Genomic DNA, 14,293 nt, shown 5'->3' on the forward strand with positions numbered 1-14,293 from the left:
TAAAAAGAAAATAATTTTTTGCACAACAGCCCTTGGCAAAATTTCTGGGTGGTATTTACAAGACTCTTTCTTCACCATAGGAGGTTTCACCCGTATTTCTGAAGACCAGTGGAAGTGGGAAGTCTCCACTTACTAAACTCTTAAAGGAAGAGGAGAAATCAACCCTAATCAGACTAATGAGAGTCCAAGAAGAAGATATGCTTCTGTTAGCTGCTGGAGAACATAAAAAAGTGGTAAGGAAGATTGCACACATGTCCCAATTCCCAACTCCCAGTAAAGGCCTTTCTTAAAGAGGAAATCATAGGATGTCTGAGCTATATTTGACCTCAGTAGCCCATGACAGGGGCTGTGTAGCACACATTGGAAATTGGGTAGTAATTCCATAAAATGTGTTTGAAAATATTTTGTTAATGCCAAGATCTCTGGAAATCTATGTTCTCTCTGTTTAAATGAATTTCATAATGTACCTGAAGAAAACCTTATTTGAATTCTCTTTGTGAGTAAAAGATAATCTTTAGCCTTTAGGAGGGATAGTTTCTCAAAGATATCACATATGAGTGTAAAATCACAGAATCTTGTATTTAAGAAGACTTCAGAGATCCTCTAGTTCAACCTATATTTATATAGGAGTTTTTTCCTATTGATTGATAGGTGTCAGCAAACTACAAATAGCGGACAGAGCTTACCCACCAACTTAAGTGATGTCTGAGCTAAGAGTGGTTTGTCCTTTTTTTTTTTAAAGTTACTGTATTTAAATAATTCTATATAGTATTTAAAAATGTAAAATCATTCTTAGCTCACTGGTCTGGTCCTACAAAATCAGACAGAGCACTAATTTGGCCCACAAACTGTAGTTTGTTAATCCCTGCTCTACATGATCTGTGATGAGTGCAGCCTCTGCCTGAAGGCCTCAGCTGAAGGAGACTGTACTCTCTCCTCAGACAGACTTGTTTCCTTTTTCATAGCTTTAATTGCTAGGAGTGTTTTCCTTAGCTCACACCTGAGTCCATCCCTCAACACCTTCTATCTGTTGTTCTTAACTCTCACATTGAAGGCCAACTATAAGAACTAACTGGATCTGATCTAATCCAACAGGTGGATTAGACACCAGTTCTTTACATACTTGAAAACAACCATCCTATCCTCCCATGTTTTGGAAATTAATCATCCGAGTGCTGCAATGGATTGTTTCTATGTTGTCATTTGTTCATGGCTGGGGAGAAAGGGGATTGGTTTTTTTGTTGCGTCTTTTTTTGCTTGCACATTCTATTACTTATAACCAGTTCTCAAGGATAACAGATTCTAGATTTTTTTGAAAATAAGAGAGTCCCAGGAGCAGCTAGATAGTGCAGTGGATAGAGCACCAGCCCTGAAGTCAGGAGAACCCAAGTTCAAATCCGACCTCAGACACTCAACACTTCCTAGCTGTATGACCTTGGGTGAGCTACTTAACCCCAATTGCCTCAGCAAAAAAGAAAAAAATAAATAAAGAATCCCACTCCTGTGGTCATGGACTTTGGATATTTTCTTCTCGGCTTCTTCACTTTTCGCCTTGTCAGATCCAGAGAGAATCCATGTTATTTTTATCTTTGCTATCTGTACCCCCATTTACTGTGGCATCTTTCCCATCACCGGAACCCCCCTTTCCCAAAAACCTTTTCTCCTGGCCTACTTGCTTTTTACTTTTTATAAAGCTTAATATGGTTCATCAACAGAGAGTGCTTCAGACACCATCGTGTCAAGCTATTGTGGTGCATATCCCTCAGTAGCTTTCATTTGCCAACAAGTCCTGTGGGGCTTATCACCCATTGGTGCTTTGAGATCTCTGAAGTAGTAGGTGTGTTTAGAATAAGGTGGTGGCAGCAACATCAAAACGCACTCATTGAGGGAAGAGGGATACACCAGTCACTTGCAGAAAATAAAAAGTATCTAATACCCTTAATTTCCTCCATTAGGAAATGTAGTTTTGTGGCAGCTAGATGGCTCAGTGGGAAGAACACCAGCCCTGGAATCAGGAGAACCTGAGTTCAAATCTGACCTCAGACATTTAACACTTCCTAGCCGTGTAACCCTGGGCAAGTCACTTAACCCCAACTGCCTTGCAAAAAAAAAAAACAAAGAAATGTGATTGGTTGGTTGGTTTTTCCACTTGATTAGAGTATTACTGCCTCTTCCTACATCGTTTTCATCTAGGAAAACACTTGTTAACTGATAGCTCGTAATTTGTTAGACAATTTATAAATTCAGAAGATGCCTACATGCTGAGCCTCTACATTCAGTCTGAGTGCCAGTTAACGGGTTTCCCTCTACCTATTCTTTTTCTGTTATTCACAGTGTTCTGTATTAGGAAAATTACGCCTGGAATGTGCTGACCTTCTGGAGGCCAGAGGAGTAGAGCTTCGTGATCCAGCTCTGTTCCACTTCCTCTGGGTGGTAGAATTTCCACTCTTCCTTCCTAAAGAGGAGGATCCCACAGAACTAGAATCAGCCCATCATCCATTTACCGCTCCTCACCCCAACGATGGCCACCTTCTCTACACTGAGCCAGAAAAGGTACTGTTTTCTATACTTTCAAATTAAAAAAGAGATGCATCAAGGCAGAAAACTTGTAGTTCTGCATTAAGGTCTTAAATTTTGACTTTTGCTGTCATCAAAAAATGCACATAAAAAAAATAAAATAAAACTGCTCCACACATTGCTTATTTTGAATCAGTAATTAGCAATCTGCTACTTATTCAAAATTTACAATAATTTCTTCTTGCAGAACTGCATCAAGACAGGGCAATATCTTTTTATTATTGAAAATCCCACTTCTTTTCTAGGTTCGAAGCCAACATTATGATTTAGTGCTGAATGGCAGTGAGATAGGAGGTGGTTCTATTCGAATTCATAATGCAGAGCAGCAACAGTATGTCCTGGAAACAGTGTTAAAGGTAACCTACCCCTACGAGTTCCAGGCGGCATCCTGGCATTTAATAAAGTGTATTTTAATTGAATATATTTTTAATCAAAACAAGCCATTGTCGTTTTACATTCCAAAGATAGCTTTAGTCTGCTATTATAATTTATATAGTCCTGTGTTGAGCTTGAGACATTGCTCACAAGTACAAAGTATTTAGAATGTGTACCTGAAATGATAGTGAAAAGATTTAAAAAGGGAAAAAAAACTAAAAGGGCTTTAATATCACTCATTTATATAGCATTAATTTGAATTTGAAATTTGGCAAATCTTGGTGACAGGATAATTATCCATTTTCTAGGATTTAAAGCATGGAAATTAGGAAATGGTATCTGTGATATAAGCCAAAACTCTAGAGATTAGGGGTTATTAGAAGATATGTAGAGTAATAAGTTTAAGGAAGAAAGGTTTGAGGAGACCTAGAATTATATCTTGCAAAGAGGGAGATTTTATTGGCAGTTGAGGTAGATGCAAATATAAGATGAATGGAATTAACTTACTTATGTGTACAACTTTAAAACCATTGTTTTTTTGGAATTACAGGAAGATGTTAAAATGCTCTCTCACCTACTTCAGGCTTTAGATTTTGGGGCACCACCCCATGGAGGAATTGCTTTAGGTAAGTGCATACAAATCATTCTTTTCACCTAAAAATAATATGTTGGCTGCCTGCTGTTTGCAAGAACTACTTGTCCCAGTTACCTTATCAAGCAAGAAAAGGTACACTTGTTAGCCAGACCACACAGACTGTAAATACCCCCAACAAGAAGTCTTATCCACCTAGTGATATATCATTGCCCTGATCACAGTGGACCATCAGTAAATTCTTAGCAAAAATTTGTTATTCATTATAATAGCATTTGGAAATTGATCCTGAATACTGCTCTAAAATGAAAGCCTAGAAAAGAAAACATTCTCAAAAAGAAAAAAGTGTTTCTACAAGTTGGATCCATGAGCCAACTAAAACCCCCAAAATATTCAGTTAACTATATCTGACTCCTTCAAGACTTCACATAAAAAATGATCTAGAATTTGGATAGAAAGCTACTAACCACAAGTTACATGCCTTTTTTGAAGTAACACGACGTTTCTCTTATAGGGCTAGACAGATTAGTGTGCCTTATCACTGGAGCACCAAGCATAAGAGATGTCATTGCCTTTCCAAAGTCCTTCCGGGGACATGACCTGATGAGCAATGCCCCAGATTACATGTCTCCTGAAGAGATAGAGCCCTACCATATCCAGGTCAAGAGCCCAGAAGTCACAGACAGAAAAGATGTCAAGTCTGTCATCTCTGAAACTGAGTCTTCACAAGAGTTGGTGTTCCCGAGCCTTGCCAAAGCTGAGAATCCCTAGGCCAGACTCCTGAACATTAGGAAAGAAGGAAGTCTGGCCCATGACCAGAGGGCCAGTGAAGAAGGTGTGCAACACATGGAAGGTGTCTCCTCTCTCAGTCATAGAATCCAGCATTGTCACAGACAGAGATGCTGGGCCCACTGGGTGGCTAGGATGGCTGCTTTGTGCCCACTCATCATGGTTCTCCAGGGCGTTCTTTGTTCTGGCCAAAAATGGCCAGAATTGTGTCCGGTAGAAAATGCTGCAATCATGGGATTTGGTGATTCAAGCCAACACAAGGTCTTATCCCACAGTGGAACTATCTAAATTGTGATGTTTCACTTGCAGTGTGGAAAAGGAAACTGGGCACCAGGCAAGAAATCAGTCAGGAGGCCCAGCTCTAGGGTCAGGGGCCCCAAGATTATCTCACACTCAGCCAGGATCTTTATCTGCAACCTAATCATGATACCATTGGCCTATCTCACAAGGTAGTTATGAGGATTAAAGGGAAAATTAAAGTGTTCTGCATCTATTAAGTGCTATTATTAACTACCAAAAATACATATAGAGGCAGCTAATCAGTTGTATAACTAAAGCCCAAACAAAAATGAATAACAGATTTGTAAATCAACTGTTTTATGTTGTTTAAAAAATACTAATTTAATTACTAAATGTAAACCTCTGGATTAGAAGCATCAGGAAATGAGGTACTAATTGAGATTTGATGACATAGAAAGAACATGTTCTGACTACCACACTAGTGGTAATCTTGTGTACCTCGGGGCTTACTTAACTGATACTCACCTACCATTCCTAAGTTACCAAACCCAGAAGAGTTTGTTGTGAGAAAAACATTTCATGGCCTATAAAACACAGCTCTGTAAAAGTGACCTTAATGGTACTAATGAAAAGAAGAAAGTTGGTTCAATTAATTAATGATTAGAGTTGACACTAGAAATATAAACAGGACTGTGATTAATTATACTTCCCCGACTTAGCTTAAATTGGATTATATGCATTTGGTCCAAAATTTTACCTTCCTTTTTTTCATTATATTACAGCAGTTGAGAGATATAAATCTTGGGCTTATGATCTAATCGGCTAAAAAAATATATTTTTCTGGTGAATAGAATTTGTCTTTGATTCTATTTTGAAATGTACATAACATAGATGGAGTTAAACTACAGAAAAGTTGGCTAACCAGTAGGTGGTGCTTTTCCCTCAAGTTTGTCTTAAAAACATCTCGCCTAACTTTGGTGGGCACTTGGTGAACAGAAAATTTTTAATGGATTTCAATAGTGACATCAAAGTTAATTGTGTTTTTCCTTCTTAGTATCAACTAAAGGTTTTTCTGAAATGAACTGAAAACCTTCATTAGACAATAAAGTCCTATTTTTTCCCATTACCTCTTTAATCAACATCTAATCACCCAATTTCTAACATTAAATATTTTCAGCACTGCTACTCACTAACAAAAAACTCAAACCTGACAAAGAATTCTTCTTGGCATCATAGAAAAATCACTATTCTGGGGCAGCAAGGTGGCGCAGTGGATAGAGCATCAGCTCTGAAGTCGGGAGGACCCGAGTTCAAATCTGGCCCCAGACACTTAACACTCCCTAGCTGTGTAACCCTGTGCAAGTCACTTAATCCCAATTGCCTGAGAAAAAACAAAAAGAAACATCATTATGCTGCCAGTATCTCCAAAACTCAAAAAATCAACATTAGATTTCAGAGAATCTGTTAATGCCATTGCTTAAGTCCTTTTCATGCCTAGCAAAATTCTAAAATTCTACCACTTGTCTTGGGAAGTTTGGGTTTTTTAACCAGAACTATAATTCTGCAAATATAAAAGGTTTCCCATCTCTCTTAACACCCCCATCCCTCCTCCCGCCCCCCCCCCCCCACTCTACCCCCCCACTGCCCCAAATTGACCAACTGCTACAAAACTTAGTCTAGAAGACAAGTTACCTGGAGACAGTGAGAAGGTAGTTAAGTTGTCCAGGGTCACCAGGACTTGATCACAGCAAGTCTTTCTATCTTCCTACCTACTAGATCTCTAGTTATTAATTTAATGCTTATTATATAATAATAATAATAATATATTTATACCCCCTGATAGTTTTAAATTATCCTAAGAATTTGAGGAATAGCTCAATTTGGGAATTCTGTCTTTTTAATTCAATTGTATTTGTAAGTTTTAGATTTTCCCTCTTCCTTACCCATTGAGAAGGAAAGAAAAATAAAATCCATTATAAATATGTTGTTAGTTATACAAAACAAATTCCATCAGTAGCTAAAATATATTTCCATTGGTATTCTTGCTCCATTAGTCTATCTGGAAGTGGATAAATTTCCTCATGAGTCTTTGTAGTTATAGTTTCCTCATGAGAAATTGTAGTTGGTCCTTGTTGAACAGTTACTAGATCTTTAAAAAGTTGATTACTCTTCTAATATTATTATTTTATGAATTGCTCTCCTGATTCTGCTCACTTTACTTTGCATCAATTCACATGCCTTTTCAGGTTTTTCTGGAACTCTCTTCATTTGTTATTGCACAGTAGTATTCCAGCATATTCACACATCATAACTTTATTCAACCATACCCCAGTGGATTGGCTTCTTCTCAGTTTCCAATTCTTGGCCACCACAAAAAGAACTGTTGTAAATATCTTTTATATATGTCCTTTTCTGCTTTGATCTTTTTAAGGTACAAACCTAGTAAGTAGAAGTATCATTTGATCAAGGGTATGTACATCTGAATAGTTTCAGGGGTTCTTTCCATTCAATTTAGGAATTTGTAAGCTTAATTTCAAACAAGACAAATTTTTCACTTCCAGTCAAAATCCTGAGAAATAACTGTAAGATACATGCTTTTAAATGGGGGGGTAAGAAGGGTGGAGAGGGGCTGGCCATTTCTTGGGGAGAACAGTGGTAGCCATTGTCCAGCAGTGATGCTTGTCCTGTGAACAATTTCTCCTTGTTGTCATCTGATACTTCTATTCCCATGTCTGTTGGATTCGTTTTATGCCCTTCTGCTTTAGAAACAATAGTCCTATGCAACTGGTTTGTTTACTCCAAGAATTCCCCTTTCCTTCTTTTTAAAAGTTTAGGTCTTTTTATTAATTAATAACAAAAACCCTTTTTATCAGCCTTTTTGAAGTATGGGTCTTTCTAAAGTTGCTGGCTCCATACCCTTTTCTGACTTCCAAAGAAATAGATTAGCAGATAACATTCAAGGTAAACCACTCAGTACTTAAACATTTTTCTGCGGACACGGATCTTCATCTGTAACAAAAAGTTGTACTCAGTAATCTGTAGGGCTTTTTCTGATAAAAGATTTTGTCAGGCATGTCTGTTAAAATGACATTACCCATTTAAATACTCCCATATCCTCTTACTGTTTTCTGTCTTCTCTAATTTGAACAATGGCTGAAAGTCTATCTCCCCCATGAAGATTTATGGAGATAATAAGACAACTCATCGCTTTCTTTAGTTAAAGGCTTTTTGGCCTAGAGCTAATAATGCCCAGACTCATAATGTTTATCACTGATATTTGTATGGCACTTTAAATTTCACTTAATTTGAGCTTCACAACAACCCTCTGAAGTGAAGATACCAAAGTTGTCAGTAACCATGTTTTACAATTAGGAAACGGTCTTAAAGAAGTTATTGCTCACATGGCTGGTGGCAGAAGCTCCTGCATTTCCCATTGCTTCCCATACTGCGTTGGAAAAGAACTCCTATTCTCAGATCCAAATGCCATGAATTTTCTTAGAGGCAGGACTCAAATTATCCCACTGCAACCAGCAAATTATCCCTCTCTCACTCATGCCAGTGCTACCCCTTAGAATTTTCCTCTTAATTTTTTATTATAAATTTAACAAACAGTTCAGTATAAGAATAAAAAAATATTACATGTGAAACAGCTTCTTGTTATAAAGTGAATATAAAATTTTGCAATAGTAATAAAATTCCTCTTTCCAATGTCTCCTTCTGAACTTCCTTTTCCCCTCTTCTAACATCTTTTCAATATTTTTTTTTTTTTTGAAATCTTTATCACAATTCCCCCAAATAGCTCTCTCCCTTCACAAATACAGGTATAAAAGCCAAACAGTTCCCACACTGGCTATGTCTGTTACCACTATATGGGATGTTCAGAAGGACTAACACTGGTGGGAGGGTTTACAGAGCCCTTTTGGGGGCTGTTCATTCACCTTTGGTGTCTGTTTCTACCCAATCCCCCTTGTGGCTCCAAGAAATTAAGAGCATAAGCAGAGGCTACACCCTGCTAACAGAGAGGTGGGCTCGCAAGGTTGAGAGTAGCCAACAGGCCTTACACTGTTGCAGAGTTAGGGGAACATATGCTCCATGCATGGGAAGACTTGCCTGAAGAATAAACAGATGAGGACAGTTTGTCTCAATGATGGTGAAGGGAGCTGAAGCAGGCGCCATGGAGCACGTAGAGGTTGGCCAGACATCATACACCCAAGTCACCCGCTGTGTCCCAAGCTGCTGCCAGAGCTCGACTTCTGTCTTCTGGACTTGAATGACTGGAAGAGCATGAGAGGGACAACTTTGTGCAGAGCTGCCTCACTTAAATATGATTCATGTGCAAGTCAAGAATGCCACTGATCCTCTTGAAAATCAAAGTGTGACAGTCATCACCTCCCTGCCAAGAGCTGAGAAACCTGCTGCATCATTAGTCTCACCTCGTTGTTAGTCACTCTGGGGGTCAGTTCTGAAGGTGTTTTCTTAGTAATTGAGTATAGGTCATTCTACAGTTGGTTAGGATAGAGCAGTGGGCTTGGAGTCAGGTGGTCCCGAGTTCAGGTTCAGTCTCACACTAGCCGTGTGACCCTAGGCCAGTCATTTTAACCTGTCTGCTTCCATTTCCTTAACTATAAAATGGGGACTATAAGAGCATCTGCCTTGTAAAGTTTTTTTGAAGATTAAAAGAGAAATATTTGCAAAAAGTATTTAATGTGGCCCTGGAGTCCGGCCAGTTCAAATCCAACCTTATGACCCTGGAAAAGTCCCTTAACCCTAATTGCTCCCCTCTCTCCCCACTCTCCCCCGCCATTCCCTAAAAAATCACTTCACATAGAGCCTGGCACATAATAGAGTCTATATCAGTGGTCCTCAAAGTATAATCCAAAGAATTGTTGGGGTCTCTGAAACCCTTTTAGAGGTCAACAAATTCAAAATTATTTTTTTATTTCTAATATAGTAAATAACTATAAATATAACCCATGTGAACAAAAACTCTTTGAACAGATCCTCGTTAAGTTTTTTTAACAAAATGAAGATACTGAGAACAAAAGTTTGAGAACCACTGGTCTATATAAATGCTTCTTATTCTTCCCTTTTTAGAGTAAAGTAGCTCCCATAGAGCCAGTCAAACTGAAAAACTTTTGGTCCAGATTCCTGTCTTTTTTTATTTTTCGGAGCAATCTAGTTTAAACTCTTGTTCATCCAGACCCTCTCATTTCATTGGTCCAGGTAACACATCAAGAGGCAACTCCACCAAGTGCACTGCAGTTTAGCCTTAGAAAATTGTCAGGAGCACTGTGAAAAAATGAAAACCTTGGAGTTGATCCTTTGAAAGGCAGTGGCATCTATATCCTAATGGGCAAACATTACTTAGAGATGAACAGAAGCAATCTATTATTTCTGAATCTTTATGCTTGAATATAACACAAAAACACTCTTTGTGCTCCTCTTAATGTCCATGGCAATAGGCTTTGTTTCAGGCTCCACTAATTAAACAGATGGCATCCCAACTCAGAGTGGCCATATGTGGGTGCTGGTGCTTCAAATACTTTGGCTCTTATAACAGTTTGCACCAATAGAAAAATGGAAGGAGTGTCCTAGTCTTGCAACAGTGACCCAAGTGTTCTCATCCATACTCGAATACGTACATCTGGATATGTACTTGCACTTTGGAAAACGGACCAGGGAACTTGAAGCATTTTCAGATGTAAGTATTTACAATTCTTTAATCTCTTTCCAATTCTAGGAATTAGGATAGGTGTGGGAGGGAGAGGAAAAAAGGGAAAGGAAGATAAAGGCAGTCACGGGACATTACAAGACCTTTGGGGTTTTTTGAAAGCTTTGAAACTGGAAATTGTTTGAAGGCTGTTACAAAAGTATGGTTAATAAGCCAAATACATAAAACTGCCCAACTAAATTAGACTGATCAGCTTCCCTGATGGCTGAATTGAAATTTTAGCATTGAGACTATCATTATGGCCTCTTCAACTATCTTTCTAATTATGCACGATTCTGAGAAACAATATATTCATTTCTTGCTTTATGTAAAAATAATAATTGCAGCAAGACAACTAAATGAAACCTGTAGGTCTAGGCTCATGGTTTTTATATGAACTTGAGCAAAGCAACTCTATCTCTTCAGGCCTATTTCATTTGTAATTGGGCGAGATAATGCACCTTTAAGGGGCCTTTTTCCACCCCTAGATTTTTAATCTTAATGAATTTTCATATACTCTTGTTAGACATCTTTTGATTCTCACAAGAGAGAAAGCTGGAAAGAAATGGTGGTACAGATCCTATTAAGACTTTGTCGTACACCATCTTCTCTCAAACGCTAGTGCTTCCTTTGTCCCTTCTCCTTTAAATTGGCAGTAAACTTGGCTGGCAAGGTAGTTTTTCCTGACGAAGCTCTGCCTATCTGTTGTCCCTCAGCTGACAATGCAGCCTTTCAGAATTCTCCTGTCCATTGGAAGAGAATTCATAAACTAACACTGGCCACCAAGCAAGAATTGACTATTTCCACATTCATTTTATAACATGGAGGTGCGTATGGAAGACTAGGGAGAGAAGAACACATTGCATATGCAGCGTTATTACAAGCTAGGGGTTTGGTTTGTTCCTAAGTGATCAATGTTCCTTTCTACAAGAGCTGCATCATACTGCTATCTTGTGGTCAATTAACATATAATCAGTATCTCCAAAGTCCTTTCTCCGATGAGCTTTTTTTTTTCACTTTTACATCATTTCTGGATATAAACTGTCATATATGTACACATTCATCTATTAATTGAACTTTCCCTTATGATCCAAAAAAAATTGATCCAAACCACCAGGGTTAGAACTCCATCCAATATTATATGCCACATTCCTTCCTCAAAGTCCCCATGTCTTTTTCAAATGAAATCAAGCTTTCTCCTTGTCCTGTTATTTGTGCCATTTGGAAAGCAGCCTCAATACAATGCAGAATCTGACGTTTTATAGATTTTACTAAAAGTCCTAATGTAATAAGCTATTAGTTGCAGTCCACAGTCACAATAAGTTGAAATTGTGCTCCCAAAAATCTCTCTGAACTTGGGAATAACTGCAAATTTGTGTTATTCTAGTTGAGTCACTTGACCTCTGCCTGTCATTTTTTTCACAAATATAATAGGGATAACACCTACACTTTAGGGTTGTGGTGAAGATCAAGATATTTGCAAAGTACTTTTCAGATCTTAAAGTGCTATATAAATGGTGGTTGTGATAGATAATGTTAGTGAGGGAGGGGGGGGAGTAGTGGTAGTGGTGATGGTAGTAGTACATGACTGTCAAATCATTTTTCTGCCTGTTGGGAGGTAGGTGGCATTATTCTCATTTTACAGATGGGTTAATTTAGAGGTTTTAAGAGACTCGTCTCAAAGGCATTTACAACTTTGGGGCTAGGACTCCATCTGCTGAGCCTGAAACCGGTAAACTATTCACCTATATTATCCTCCAAATGATGCCCTATTTAGCAATGTAGACATGTTGGGGGATGACAAAACATTCTGGCTGCCAGCAGACACCTATTTTCTATGTGCTCACAAATCATCTGTTTAATAATCCACCCGACTACTTTTAATAAACTAGTTTGCAGAAGCCACCTTTTCAAAACCATGTTAAAAAAAAATTCTGACTTTCATCCATCTCCTCAACCCTTAAGACCTTGGCTAATGCTTTCTCAAAGATCACCAAGTTTACCCATAATCACAACTATTCCTTTCAGTGCTCTGGACTGTCAGGCATTTCTTTTGATATACTGCTCTGTTCAGTTGCATATCAAAGAATTCTACAAGAGCCCTTTCTCCAGTTCCATAGATGTCAGACCTTTCTCTGTGCTTGTTCTTTCAGCTGACTCCCCTTAAGACTCTGGTGTGGCCATGATCAGATCCCTAAAAAAGACGTTGCTGTCCCAGAACCGGGAGTCACCTCAGTGGAGCCCAGCAGAAGTTGCGGTAAATACTGCCGGTTTTGGGGGTAATTGTGTGGGAAGTGAAATGTGTTACATTCAGACTTGAAGAGATGGAACAAATGCAAGGATCCTGGGCTTGCAGTTTAGCACCCATAACTAAATCTTAGCATCAAGATTTAGCAGGGATGATGCTGGCCAAAATCCTGATGGCCGAGGGATGGATGTTGAAGATTTGACTAGACAGAATCTAACTATGGCTAAGGCAGTCAAGATTTTAACTATTTTTGAACCTTTGTCCCTTGGCTTTTTTTTCTCTACCACAAGACCTCACTTGTATCCATTCTTGAAGTAGTTCAGTCACATACAAACTAGTTAACCAATTTGGTATTGGGCAGTTAGCTGCAAGGTTTGGTTTGTTCATGGGTCTCTATATATACCAAATAAGCTGAAGCTTCAGCTATCAAAGCCTGCTTATCTGGTAGGGAACCTGGTATGTCAAGGCCACTTCGGACCATAAATTCAAATTAACGGTTGTCCACCAGAGCACATCCTGAAAGATGGTTGTATTCCCAGGTGCCCGGATGTGAACTCCGGCATTATGAGGCTGGCTTATGGGCCAGCACTGTGATCAAAGGTGAGAGCCAGAAGGAGGCCCTTCGTCAAGGGTTCAGCAAACTCTTCCACTACATCCAGGGAGAGAATGAGACAGGTATCCAGCTCTTCAACCCCCAAAACTGTACCCAGAATGACCTTACCATTGTAGCTGGTATTGCTACATCAAGTTAGGCTCCACAGACAAGACCAATTATACCAAAGGCCAACACAGGCCATTGATTTAGCCTCTACAACTAATTCCCTTTCGTGGTTTTAGCAGGATCCATGTAGGTCACTATTGAGTTTTTTCTTACCAGAGACTCAGATTGAGATGACAGTGCCAGTGACCTGCCGGGTGCAGCCTGGCACCACTGAATACAAGGTTTCCTTCTTTGTACCAACTAAGCATCAGAATTCTCCACCAGAGCCCACAGACCCGGATGTGTTCATTGAGGAGAGGAAAGGAGCAGCCATTTTTGTCAGGTAGTATTTGTTTCCACTTCAGTGAGGTAGAAGCCCCCTTGACATGCAAATACAATGGGTCATCAGGACATCACCCTACATTGTACAATTGACACCAGTTCCCCCAAAGAATGTTAATTTAAGGTGCTATGCTAGAGTTAAAAGATCTGTTCATCTTATTGCAGATCATTTGGAGGATTTGCTTCTGCAGAAAAATTCAGCAAAGAAGCCAAAGCTCTAGCAGATACTCTGCAGAAAGAGGGTCAATCTTTTCATTCCGATTTCTACTATACTGCTGGCTATAACAGTCCTTTTAGACTCTTCAACAGACATAATGAAGTTTGGTATTTCAAGAAAGAAGAAATAGAAGGGTTATGGGTAAGGGTTAAATATTTGTACCGACTTAAAATCACATGCCTTGTGCCATTTGAGGGGGTGGAATGGGGGAGAACACCAGGGAAGCCATCAATGGGATTATTTCCAATTCCTAAAGCTGCAGGTCATAGTTATAGGAAACGGGTAGGAAGTGAAGCAAAGCACAGAAATCATTTTGTGGGAAATTTTTTGAGTTACAGATGGCAAAGAACTTCCTTGGAAAAATTGGCAAACTCCTAGTCTAATGGACAGTTAAAGGAAACCTGGGCACTGACCTCAACTGCCACTGATTCACACCGTGGGAATATCTGCATGGATCTGCCATTCCCTTTTAGTTATTTTCCTGCCAAATAAGGTAATAGGTA

The 14,293-nt window shown here is 39.0% G+C and overlaps 2 protein-coding genes across 5 annotated transcripts in view; both read left to right on the forward strand.

Annotated features, from left to right (window-relative positions):
• Window positions 1-5,699, forward strand: part of DARS2 (aspartyl-tRNA synthetase 2, mitochondrial) — a 28,387-nt gene extending 22,688 nt beyond the window's left edge. For 3 of the 4 annotated variants that reach the window (XM_023501789.2, XM_023501791.2, XM_023501792.2), the window contains exons 14-18: window positions 81-233; window positions 2,335-2,553; window positions 2,823-2,933; window positions 3,503-3,578; window positions 4,059-4,315. In XM_023501789.2, coding sequence (XP_023357557.1) covers window positions 81-233; window positions 2,335-2,553; window positions 2,823-2,933; window positions 3,503-3,578; window positions 4,059-4,315 — 816 coding nt within the window. Of the gene's footprint in view, window positions 1-80; window positions 234-2,334; window positions 2,554-2,822; window positions 2,934-3,502; window positions 3,579-4,058 lie in introns of all 4 variants that reach the window. The other variant, XM_003767449.4, reaches the window with a different exon arrangement.
• A 3,934-nt stretch (window positions 5,700-9,633) lies between these two features.
• LOC100928815 (heme-binding protein 2) lies at window positions 9,634-14,268 on the forward strand. Its single transcript, XM_031936923.1, has 6 exons — window positions 9,634-10,274; window positions 12,437-12,540; window positions 13,071-13,206; window positions 13,409-13,574; window positions 13,739-13,931; window positions 14,129-14,268. Exons 2-6 carry the CDS (start codon window positions 12,466-12,468, stop codon window positions 14,171-14,173), a joined length of 615 nt encoding a protein of 204 aa, XP_031792783.1. The 5' UTR covers window positions 9,634-10,274; window positions 12,437-12,465; the 3' UTR covers window positions 14,174-14,268.
• Window positions 14,269-14,293: the final 25 nt, after the last annotated feature.

Source organism: Sarcophilus harrisii, chromosome 4 (assembly GCF_902635505.1).
Source record: "Sarcophilus harrisii chromosome 4, mSarHar1.11, whole genome shotgun sequence".
Classification (NCBI taxonomy): Eukaryota; Metazoa; Chordata; class Mammalia; order Dasyuromorphia; family Dasyuridae; genus Sarcophilus; species Sarcophilus harrisii.

Excerpts from the sequence above, each read along its gene's own strand:
- LOC100928815 (XM_031936923.1), top strand. The coding sequence starts at position 12,466 with ATGATCAGATCCCTAAAAAAGACGTTGCTGTCCCAGAACCGGGAGTCA. Across the intron at positions 13,207-13,408 it reads CCAGGGAGAGAATGAGACAG|AGACTCAGATTGAGATGACA; the intron begins GTATCCAGCTCT and ends TTTTCTTACCAG. Across the intron at positions 13,932-14,128 it reads AAGAAATAGAAGGGTTATGG|ATGGCAAAGAACTTCCTTGG; the intron begins GTAAGGGTTAAA and ends TTTGAGTTACAG.